The 12,687-nt window shown below is 40.6% G+C and overlaps 1 protein-coding gene across 1 annotated transcript; it reads right to left on the bottom strand.

Annotated features, from left to right (window-relative positions):
• Nucleotides 1-11,738: 11,738 nt before the first annotated feature.
• On the bottom strand, nucleotides 11,739-12,434 carry LOC107475257 (uncharacterized). Its single transcript, XM_016094887.1, has one exon. The coding sequence runs from the start codon at nucleotides 12,432-12,434 to the stop codon at nucleotides 11,739-11,741; it is 696 nt and encodes a 231-aa protein (XP_015950373.1).
• Nucleotides 12,435-12,687: the final 253 nt, after the last annotated feature.

Here is a 12,687-nt window from a genome sequence, read left to right as displayed (position 1 = left end):
GGTTAGTCTTCAATATCTCATTTGCGTAATCACGGAGCCTAGCATATTGAGCAATCTCAGAACCCTATATCCTCTCCTTTGCTTTGCCCATCGCTCTATAGATTTTTCTTTCATTAATCAGCACATCATACTCATTTCTGAAAAATTGGTCAGCCTCCCTTATTGTCAGATTTGGTTGGACTCTTATTCTCTCTTCTAATTCATCTACAACCCATTTTTCGTTAGCTGACTTACAATGGTTATCTCTGCTGCAAGTGTGTTCATTGACAAACGTCTTGACCTGATAACTCAAGGGAAATGACTTCTTAGCACAATATATTTGCCACGGGCATTCCTCATCATAGCAAATTGCTTTGCTTCTAGTTGAGTCACATCGAGGAAAGAATATGCTCCTTCCAAGGTTGATGTTAAACTTTCAAACTGCCTTCCTAATATGGCTGAGAGTTTCAAACTCCATCCCCAACTCCAACCGGACTTGGCTAACAGGAGCATCAGCATTGCTTTGAGGAAAGACTGGAGGCTGATCAGCATCTTCATCACTTGCTATGCTTCTCAATTCTTCGGATTCATAACAATGGTATCCAGCATTTTCATCCGAAAATTCTTCTGATTCAACAGGCACATAGATGAATGGAGGCTTGTCAGGATCAGGATTAGGTATGAAGGATTGTCCAGTTGGGGGAGGCCTTTTTGCTGATCTTCTCTTGCTCACCTTAGGTCTTCCCTCAACTTGCTCATCTGTGTTGGTCTGATTGTTCTGAGGAGTACTGTTAGTATCAGATGGTGGGACTGGGTCTGATTCAGGGTTTGATTGTGAAAGTGGGTTTCTATATGGCTGTAGAATGCATTGGGTTACTTGTTCAGCTGCTTGGGCCTCGTTCTCACTAGATAATGAGACAAAAACTGCACTTGGAGATGTTGAACCAGCAGTATGTATTGGTTGCTGCTCTTTTTCAATGGGATTTTGTGAAGGCTGTGATTGATTGGAAGGTGCCTCATCTGGTTGCACAGGTGTTGTGGGAGGCTGAGATATCTGTTTTGCTGGAGATATTTGTCGGGCCACATTAACAACATCCTCCTTTTGGGACTCAACCTCAATCTGGCTGCTTGCTTCATGGACCTCTTTCCTATTCTGGACCTCACCATCCATAAGTCTTCTTCTTGGAGTCTTCTTTGGAGTTGGATTTCTCTTAGCACAAGTCTTCAATCTCACCTTTGATGGAGTAATATTCTCTTCAACAATAACAGGATCATTTACAGGGTGCTCTGTGTATAAGTAAATTCTGTTACCATTTTTCACAGTAGCCTCATATAACTTAACTATGTCCATATCAACCCTTAACAATTTTAACCCATTATCAAGCTCCTTACCAGGTTCTAGCCAATAAAAATCAGTAATGGATGTATATCCAATGTCCCTTAGCAAATCATTTATGAAAAATCCATTAAGAGTATCCACATTAACCCTCTCAATCTCTGTTACTTCCCCACCAACATACCCAAGCTTCCCACATGGACCTCCCCTCAAATCTCCCCCTATGATTAATACACAGAGTAATATGCACAGTGGCCATCCCTGCAACCAATATAGTATAGATATAAGGTACCATCCCATGTAATTACAGACAACAACATAGCAATTAAAAATCTAACTCTAACCCAAAAATTCTGAAAATATTCTAAGATGGAAAAACTGGTAATCACATACATCTGTTCTCTATGGAGTAACAATGGTGGGCTATGGATAGTGGACAACGAGATGCATACAACAATGGTAGACTACGGGTAGTGTGGACGGCGAGATGCAGACAATAGTGGCCTGCGGGTGGTGAAGCAACAACTTGATTAAACTGGAGAAATATCTTTGTTGTGAAATGGAGGTGCTCCGGTCTTCTTCTTCATTTGGAGTGGTAGTGGTGAGTGGTGACAACAATGGAGCTCTGCTAGGGCATAGAGAGGGTGTAAGGATTTTTTTCTATTTCTTAATAAAAAAAGGGTTACACGTAGATAGGTTTGGAGTGGTTTTATTGCCACGTAGGTTCGTATATTAACGGACCAAGTGCAAAACCAAGGTCAGGGTATTTCTGGCACACGGAGGTCATCTTCCGTGGTTACAAGGTGAGTTTCTTACTTCTATGGTTACATTTGTCAGCGTTTGTGTCTTTCGTGGGTACAAATGGTCATTTACTCTTAGTCCAAATTTTATATCCTATAATTAAGAGTGTATTTATAACTACTAGAAAAATTCTGTTTAATGACCAATTATTTTATTTTTAGCCACAATAAAAATAGCTGCTAATATATTTACCAATAATTAGACATCAGTCATCTTATACTTTATCTCTAAAAAATTTTAATGGTAACTAGACAGTTGCCAATAAAAAATTTTTAATGACCACAAAAAGTATATAATTGCCATTGTAATATATAGTAATAACGACAAATATATAATTACCACAAAAATATAAGTTAAATAAAATATATAATGACTATTATGTTATTATTTTTTTTCAAAAATATATATATTTTTTTAATTTCTTAAAAAAGATGTTTACACCAAGAGCACGTTATGCCAAGACAAAGAAATTTTTTCAACTGAGATTGTTAAAAGAGACATTATCTAATGGGTAAAGAAAAGAAAGAAAAAAAATTGAAAAAGAAAGAAGTTGTAGAATGCTAGTTGCTGCTGATCACAGAGAAGGTAGTTTGAGGAGTTTATGTCACCGGTTTTTTCCCTCCAACAATATCGTCTGAGACAGAATTTTTCCAGGTTCCTGGCATTAGTCTTCAGCTCCTCAAAGACTAAAGTATTCCGTGCCAACCAAATTAGCCATAGAAGGTTCACTTGAGCACTTCTGATTCTGAAATTGGGTATGGATTTCTCAACTTCTATGAATTGACTTCACCAATTCCAAACTTTTAGGTTAGGATTGCAGGAGATAGTTCTTGCTACTGTGGAGCTATTCCAAATTTAAAGAACTTTCTATTTTGGTTAGTATTAGTTATGTTTAATTACTCTGTTGGTCCCTATAATTTCATGAAATTTTTAATTAGGTCCTTATAATTTTTTTTCTTTTTAATTGAGTCTTTACACCAATTTATTTTTTTAATTGGATCGCTACGCTTTTTTTTCTTTTTATTTGGGTCCCTATACCAATTTTTTTCTTATTTGGGTCCATATATAATTAAGTCAATTACTGTCAGGAGGGACCTAATTGAAAAAAAATTGGCGTAGGGACCCAATTAAAAGGAAAAAAAAGTATAGGGACCTAATTGAAAATTTTGCAAAACTATAAGGACCAATAGAGTAATTAAACCTATTAGTTATTAGGTTGATTTTAGTTAGTTAATTTAATTTGTGTTGTATATGCTGATTTGTGTAAATTGATAAAAGAAAGAATGCTTGTTTATGCTATCTCTTATTGTTTATGCCTATGCACCCGAAGTATTCGATAATATGCCTTTATGAATATTATGGATTTTAAATTGCATATTATAGCTACCATGTGATTTAGAATTTTGAGTTTGTTTGACATAATTTATCAGTGACATAATGCCATATTAATTTGTTTGTGAATTATTTAAGTGAACTGTTGATAGATAGAACTTTAGGCACCTTCTAATTATAGATGAAACTCTGCCGAATTTTCTTAAAAATATAAATATAATTAAAGTTTATAGATTACTTCAAATTTGATTTAAACTACTAAAGATAAAAAGTCTAATTAGAATCAAATTTGAATTTAATTGGTATGTTCTTTACAGAATGATGACAGGCAGATGTTTCATGAATCGGCCTTGTGGTCGTGGATAGAGGAAGGGTGTCTACTGATACTCCTGGGACTTCTCAGTCATCTCCTCTACTATGACTATCCCTGAGACGTCACAAGCAATGGATGCACAGGAATAGTCATTCATCATGGCTGCTAGCCCAACTATTTGGTTCCTTCTGGTGCACCACACCCTCCACCAGTAAGTCGTTCGACTGTTTTACCTAAGTAGATTTCTCCCCCACCCCCATCCGCTCAGCAGCTCACTATTTTGACGACGATGCCTCCTCTAGTGACAAACACCGTGGTGCCAGAATCTTCTCATGGATCTCAGCCAGATTCTCCTCAACCACCTCCTATCGTACGGATGACGATTTGGGCTGATAGTTTGACTGTGTGAGTACTATTTTAAGTCTTTTATATGCAAACCATTTTGATATTCTTAGTCAATATATGTGGGTGCTAATCTTAAGTTTTCTATTTTAGTTATTTAGTTTAATTTAGTTACATTCAATTTTTCATTTTAGTGGATTTTAGTTGTTAAAATAGGTTCAATTTAGGTTAATAGGTTTGAGTTGATGAAAGTGTTTGAGAATTTTTTTATTGTTGATAGTTGTTTCTGTTTAAGTCATATAATACCATTTTAGTTTGTTTGTGAATTGTTTAAGTGAATTGTTAATAGATAGAGTTTAAGCGCCTTTCAATTATAGTTGAAACTTTGCCAAAATTTTTAAAAAATCTAAATATAATTAAACTTTATAGATTACTTCAAAAAAATTTTAGTAAACTACTAATCTTAAGTTTTTCATTGATAGGTTTGCACAAAATAATAATGCATGTACACAAGAGTGCACCAATATCATCAAGCTAATGTACGACCAACCTTGGCCAAGCTACAAGAAGATCCCTACTAAGACCAGAGAGCGATGATTTCAGAAGTGAGCAGTAAAAACTCAACATATTCAAACCTTAGCTAATTTATATCTTCTATTTTGTTTAAATATATATTTATTTTTGATTAATTAGTGCTAAATGTTTTTTGTGCAAAAAATTTATATGGGACAAGACTCATGATACTATGATCAAGAAGATCTTCGACCATCGGATGGCTAGGCGGCTTCAGCAGATGATGGAGAATGTATGTAAGAGGCACAACCACCTCACTATTTGGCTCCTCCCAGATATTAAGAAGGCATTGTACGTCCATTAGGAGACTGATGAAGGGTTCAGTCGTTGCTATCTCACAAATAGAGCTAACAGGGCATCAGCCAAGTCGTCGAAGTATACCAGCGGCTAAGCGACTTTCATGAAGACAAAGGCCAGGCTGGTATGAAACTTGTTTCATTTTGTTATTAAGTTTGTTTTGTCTTTGACATTTAATGTCATTATTACTTGATTTAATATATTATTTCAATACGTGTAGTCTAAGTCGTTAGATCGTGATGCAACGATATAGGAGACCTTCAAGCATACTCATACTTTGAAGGAGAACAACGAGAGATTGGCTGATCAGCAGTCTGCAGATCATTATATGAGTACACATCATTTGACGTAAAGTTTAAATTAACTGTCGTCTGCCTTCTAACATGTGTTACGCATGAGACCTACACACAGAGGCTGTAGGCCGCAACCCATCAATTCCAGCCTACTAGAGAACGGCAGCAAATCCACTAATGCAGTCGTCGATCCTGACACAGTTTGGTGTGAGACCGCATCTGAACTGTACAAGAATCGCGTCTACGAGATGGGATCGTTCTTCGCTGACAACTTTCACACCTCCACATTAAGGGCTTCATCTGCCTTTGTCACCAACCGCACTGTCGATCCCGAGGACATCGTCGTCGATTTGAGGGAGCATGTGCTGAATCTCACCTGGACCTTCACCAATAAGCTCAGCAACTGCAGCAATTTGGGAAAAGGTATAATGAGATCCTCGCACGCATGTTAGACACAGATTCCCTCATGCTGGAGTTTACGAAGGAGCTGGAGCAGTGATAAACGAAATTTAGCATGTCGATTTAGAATTCAATGATGAATATGATCGTGAGTATAGTCTAATCGACACTTAAACTTCGCATCAAACAATCCTACAATCTATAACCGAGAGTATTAGTCTCCCGAGTCGTCCTCCCTTGGAATTGCTAGGGTGTGCATCTTATTGATTAGAAAGCCTTATTATAATTCCTTGAAGGTTTTAGCAAAGTAGAAAACAAACAATCAATCCTTAGAAGACTTGGCTTAGGGTTGGCATTAGAAATTCTATCCTTATAGTTCTTTCAATGATGACAACAATTAGGCCTTGCTTCATTTAGTTAACCCCTAGGTATAGAGGAAAGTCAAATGAGAGTAATCAACTTGAGTCACAAGTCCTAGCTTTACCTAATGGAAATCTAGCTTTAGTGTGCTCCAAGTCAATTAGCAATCCCTAATTCCAAATCAAAAATTGACACAACTATTCAACTTCTTCTAATGGCTCAAACCCTATACCAAGCAAGAAACTTTTACTCCATAACTAGTGTTGGCATTTCATCAAACATTTGGTGAGCAAGAGTGAAAGTCATAGTAAAATTGAGAAGAAAGTAGAATTAAAAGTATTTCAACACAAGGAACTAACAATAATTAACAAAGAACAACAATGGAAATGAGATTCTAAAGGAATTGATTAAATCCAAAACTACAAAATTGAATCCAAGATCTATTAGAATTGAGCAATTACAAACACTACTTGAGATTGGAGAAGAAGATCTATGACATGAACAAAATGAATTGAGAATTGCAAAGGATCTCACCAAAGAGTGAATGAAAATTCAGAAATTAGATGAAGATGAACCCTAGTGAGAGCTTTGAATCTCTCTCCTTCTCCACAAGTGTAACTAACTATCCTCCAAAAAATATCTAGAATCTAAAAATGAGCTAAAAAAGATCTAGAATCTAGAAAAATGAGCTAAAAGTCCTTAACCCTTGTTCCTTTGGTCTTTTTATGCTTTTCCCGCCAGGGCACTTCCCCAAAATGGGATTCTCAACTGCCTCCACGCCCAAGTCACGTGGTTTTAAAAAAAATCATATTTGAACATCGGCGCGCACGCGCAAGGTACGCATGCGCGCCCACGGGACATCTTGTAATGTGCGCGGAGGCGTAATGTACGCGTGCGCGCCCACGAAGATCATGGCCTAGCCGCTACGCAAGCCGGCTCGTGGCTTGGCTCTTTGCTTCGACTTCTAACTGCTCAATCCGCGCGGACGCGTCAAGTGCGCGCACGCGCCCATGCTGAGATTTCCAAAGTTCAATTCTCATGCTCCATTCCTTTGCACCCGTCCTTCTTCTCTCTTCCGGTCCATTCCTGCCTTATATTCTGAAACCACTTAACACATGGGTCACGGCATCGAATGGCATTAAGAGAAGATTAGAAATGTATCTAATTTAGTGCAAAATAAGCATGTTTTCATCCATGAGGCAAAATTAGGAAAGGAATACAAAGTCTTGTATTTTCGTCTAGAAAGTGTGCGGAATTATTGATAAAACCCCTAAAATCAACACAAGATAAACCCTCAAAATGGGGTATACCAACCTCCCCACACTTAGATTCTAGCATGTCCTCATGCGTGGAGAAATGCAAAAGAAACACTAAAGACCGAGGGATCATAAAGGTATAAGACTCATGAAGTGTAACCTACCTATATGAATACAACTATGACTAGTGCTATTATCTACTTGGTTAGGAACGAATCAACCTTCTTAAGATATATGCAAGCATATAGGGTCCGATGGTGGTCAATATATAGGACTTACCAATTTTCAAGCATCAAATGCAATATATGCAACCTTGCATGAAGAATGCTCGTGAGAGCCGGGAATCATGAATTAGAGCCTTCGAACCCTCACCAGAAGTGTTTGCACTCTATTCGCTCAAGTGTCTAGGGTTGATTCTCTCAATTTTCTCCTAATCATGCTCTCCAAGATTTGTTCTCCATCTAACAATCAACATTTATTCCATGCATATGTACAAATATCATGAGGTCTTTCATTAGGTTGTAATGGGGCTAGGGTCAAGGTGTGATGCATATTTGGTTAAGTGAGTTGAAATTTTGAATCCTTGATAAGCTTAAACTTTCCACCTAACATATGACATCCTATACAATTAAATTCTAACCTAACTACCCATTTCTCACTTTTTCACATACTCATGCATCCCTTTTCATTTCACAACACTTATGCATTGATTTTATTGAGCTACACTTTACTTTGGGGCATTTTATCCCCTTTTTATTTCTTTCTTTTTCTTCTTTTTCTTTCTTTTTCTATTTTTTTTCTTTTTTTTCTTTTCCATATCATGTTTCTTTTTCTCTTCTCTCTCTTTTTTTTTCTTTTGTTTTTCTCATCATTTTTTTCTTTCTTTCTATATACAAGAGCATCAATGCATAAGGTTTTACATTTGATCAATACATGAGTATGTACCTAATTTCCAATAATTTCAATAAAAATACAAAACTACCCTTTTATTCACCCAATGTCCCAGGATTCCCACACTTGAATAATACTCACACACACTAGCCTAAGCCAATCAAAGATCCAAATTAAGGACATTTATTGTTTTTCGCTTTAAGGCTTGTAATGTACTAAAATTAAGAACAAGTGCGTTAATTGTAGGCTCAAAGTTGGCTAACAATTGTAGGTAAAAGGTAGGCTATTTAAGTAAGTGAGCTAAATGAAATGATGGCCTCAATCGTTCCAACCAAGTAAACTTATCATGCAATCTATGTCAAATAAGACCTAATCATGCAACCTATCCTAAATACAAAGGAGTATTTATTCGGGTGTTACCTACGGAGATCGGTCGGCCAACCTCCCCACACTTAAAACTTAGCACGGTCCTCCGTGCTATAGGTTAGGCGCAGTGGTTGGTCGAGCTCCGAGTGACCCACATCTCCGATGTCAAAGCTCTCGCCGCTTGAAGTTGCGGTGGATGTGGAGATATCAGGTTCCTCCATAGGTGGGGTGACTACGCTTAGGAGTTTCTTCACATGAGCATAGCGGCGTTGGTTACGCCGCTTGCCTCTCATAACGGTCCAATTTTTTGTGAAGGTCTTCAAGGCGTTGGGTGGCTGATTTTTGTGGTGTGGAAGATGTGGTAGTGTTGCGAGTTGGTGTGGGTAGTCCAATATCCTTGGTGAATTCCGGAGGCTTGAGGCATTTCTTGGTCGGAATAATGTCGCCCTCGACCGGAATTGAGGTTCTCCTATCCTTAGCCTCTCGGTGGACGCCGGCCAATGCAACTAATTCGGTCACCATGGCAGGGAAAGGTAGATTTCCCTTGGCATGAATGCGCCCCATGGATTGGCGAATGGCATGCGAAATTTCGACCGGTTTCTCGGTTAGAATGCACCATATCAATAATCCAAGCTCGGCGGTAATGGATGACCCATGGGTGCTTGGGAGCACGTAGTGAGCTAGAATTTGGGCCCATGCCGTAGCTTCTTGAGTGAGGTAGCGGGCATCCAAACCCTTTGGTCGTTGCTTTATGGTCCTCCGAATCCAACATGTGTCGGGTAAAGCAATTACGCGGAGGATCGTGCTCCAATCGAACGCACGGTCATCGCACGCAGTCAAGACATCTTGGTAGGCATCATATCCATCCATCAACGGCCCAATCCCAAGGACTTCTCGGATGGTTTCCACTGTGACTGACACTTGCTTCCGGCGCACAAATACTGATGTGAGAAGGGGTGAGTGGTAGTTGGAATAGAATTCCACCACCCATGAGAGATTGGCCTCCTTTGGTTGCCTCAAGAGGAACCTCCATTGCCTCCGGTCAATGTGTGGCATCACTATCAGAGTGAGGTGAGCCGGTAGGACTAGAAGAGGCTCCGGGTGATAATTCCGTTCAATCATTCTTGAGTAAATAAGTTCGCAGTAGCGGTTAGGGAACTTATTTGAATCCTTTGGAGGGTTGTCCTTCTCTAGAACATCAACGGGGCCCTTAGCCTTCTTCAGGAGTGGCTTGGCCGTTAGTTCTTGGTGCGCTCTATTGGAAGCTGGCTTCTTCGGAGCTTTTCCTTTGTTCCTTTTGATTACCATCCTGTGATAGGAAAGAAAGGGGATAACATCAAACCCAAAGAAGCATAATTGAATGCGATTATGCAAATGACGAGTTGTGCCATAAGAATATGGGTATCAGTATTACATGACAGCTGCAACATGTAACTAAGATAACATGTGATGAGCAAGGCGAATCATTTGCATGTGGTGCAAGGGTAGTTTAAGCATGCAAGTAATAAGCATGAGAGGCATACACCCTCAAATACCAAAGTGGGAGTCAATTTATGAAAAGGTGAGTGGATGGATTGGGGAAAGTGGGGATGCGCCCAAAGGTGGTTAGTTAAGAGGCAATTAGTCAAAATGGGTTCAAAACTCAAGTATGCCTTTCATCAAACACTTGGCGTGCATCCTTTTTGTAGTATGTAATGATATGCAAGTGAAAGCAATGCAACAATCCACAATCCATTATTAATGACTACAGTGCACAGTGGGTGTAAGAAAATCAAGCAACACATCTCATCTATCAATGCAATGGAATGTAGGACCCAAATGCCTATGAAGAGCTAAATGGAAGAAAGAAAGAAACAAAAACACCCCAAAGAAGTAGCTAAAAAGATTCAAGGGGGAAAGAAAGAGACTACCTAAAACAAGTTGAAAATGAAGATTAAGAATCAAAGATAGAGAAGTAGAGCAAGAAGGGGTGTAGTAAAGTACCTTGAGATAGATGGAAATGGGAATGGGGGAAGAGGTTGGGAAGTGGAATGATGGAGGGTGGAGGGGGTAATGTAGGGGCCACCGGAGGTAGGTGGTCGGAGGTGGTTGGAAGGAAGGGGAGTGTGTAAGAGGGAGAGGGGTAGTGGAGGGGGTGAGAAGAAGAAAAGTAGAAAAAGAATGAAGGGGGGTAAGTGTGTTTTTATGAAATTGGCGTCGAGCACCCACGCGTGCGCAAGGAAGCGAGGTGGATCAGGGGTGCGCGCGCGCACGCTGCGCGTACGCGTCCATGGGCTTGTGCTGGTAGCACAAGGATGGCTTAGAGTTGGCACAACTCTCTGGACGAAGTACCAGAAGTTGGCTGCAGGGTTAATGGCGCGCGTGCGCACAGTGCGCGTGCGCAGCAAAGTGGTTATGCCACAGGCATGAGATGGGCCTGGGGTGGGCCTAACTCTCTGTGAAGTGGCCTAGCGGAGGGTGCAGGACGAGGGACGCGTGCGCGCCCTGGGCGCGTGCGCGCACATTGTGTTGCAAGCGTATGGACGCGTGCGCGCCAGGTGCGTGCACGCGGCAGAGGTGGTGGGCTGGTGGCTTAGTGCAGGCCGGAGAGTGGCCTAACTCTCTGGAATATGTGCCAGGAGTGCACAAGGGTAATCGGCGCGCGTGCGCACGGTGCGCTAGCGCGTCGATTTGCAGATATGTGAAAGCATGCGTACGCGCCATGTGCGCGCACGCGTGGTTGGCCTGTGCCTCAAGCATGGGGCTGGCGCAAGATGGGCTCGAGTCTCTGGAAAATGTATGGAGTGTCGCTTTTGTCGATCCACGCGTCCGTGCACGGTGTGCGTACGCGCGGATGGTCGACAAATTCTGCAGGGACGCGCGCGCGCCAGGTGCGCGCACGCGCAGAAGGGTGCCTTTTCCAAAATTATGCATGTTATGCACCACTTATAACATTCCAATCCTCTAAGCAGCCACCTAAGCCCTATAGAAAGATGTTTTAACTTGACACTGCCAAATGAACTCAACAAATGAAACAAAATTAGCATTGAAATCTAACTACAACTACTCTATTACCTAGGTATCCATCATTAATTCAAGCGTGAAGCAAGTGTCAATCAAGAGATTATGCAATGGTTATGTACAAAGGAAGATCTTACCATGGTGGGGTGTCTCCCACCTAGCACTTTTGTTTACCGTCCTTAAGATGGACTTCCACTAGCTCAAAGTTCTTGTTCAAGAGAGGCATCCCTCAAGAGGAATACTTCAAATTCCTTGGAGTTCCTTCTTTGCTCACCATGGTACAGTTTGAGACGGTGCCCATTTACCTTGAAAATTTCTGGACTTGATGGGTGGCGCAAGTGGTAGACCCCAAAAGGTTCTACCTTCTCCCCTTGGTAGGGTCCATCCCACCTTGATCTAAGCTTTCCGGGTAGTAATCTCAATCTTGAGTTGTAAAGAAGAACTAGGTCACCGGGTCGGAATTCCCTCCTCCTAATGTTCTTGTCATGGATGGCTTTCATCTTTTCCTTGTAAAGTCTAGAGTTGTCATAAGCTTCTAATCTTAAGCATTCCAATTCTTCTAATTGAAGCTTTCTCTCTACTCCGGCTCCACCCAAGCTCATATTACATTCCTTTATTGCCCAATAAGCTTTGTGTTCGATTTCTACCGGTAAGTGGCATGCTTTACCATATACAAGCCTAAAGGGGCTCATGCCAATGGGTGTTTTGTAAGCCGTTCGATATGCCCATAGAGCATCGGAGAGTTTGGCGTTCCAATCCTTGTAATTCGGCTTCACAACCCTTTCTAACACATGTTTGATTTCCCGGTTAGAAACCTCAGCTTGGCCGTTTGTCTGAGGGTGGTAGGCCGTGGCGACTTTGTGTATGATGCCATACTTTCTCATGAGGCCGTCCATTTTTTTGTTGCAAAAGTGGGATCTTTGGTCACTTATGATTGCTCTTGGGGAGCCAAAGCGACAAATAATATTGTTCCTCACAAAAGAATAAACAACATGAGCATCATCCGTTCGGGTGGGGATTGCCTCCACCCATTTTAACACATAATCGACGGCTAACAAGATGTAGAGAAAGCCATTGGAATTTGGAAATGGTCCCATGAAGTCGATTCCCCATACATCAAAGATTTCACAAAAAAGCATATTTTGTTGG

The sequence above is a fragment of the Arachis duranensis genome, chromosome 2 (genome assembly GCF_000817695.3).
Source record: "Arachis duranensis cultivar V14167 chromosome 2, aradu.V14167.gnm2.J7QH, whole genome shotgun sequence".
Classification (NCBI taxonomy): domain Eukaryota; kingdom Viridiplantae; phylum Streptophyta; class Magnoliopsida; order Fabales; family Fabaceae; genus Arachis; species Arachis duranensis.
The sequence above is the reverse complement of the archived record's forward strand: the minus strand, read 5'-3'. Positions and strand labels throughout refer to the sequence as shown.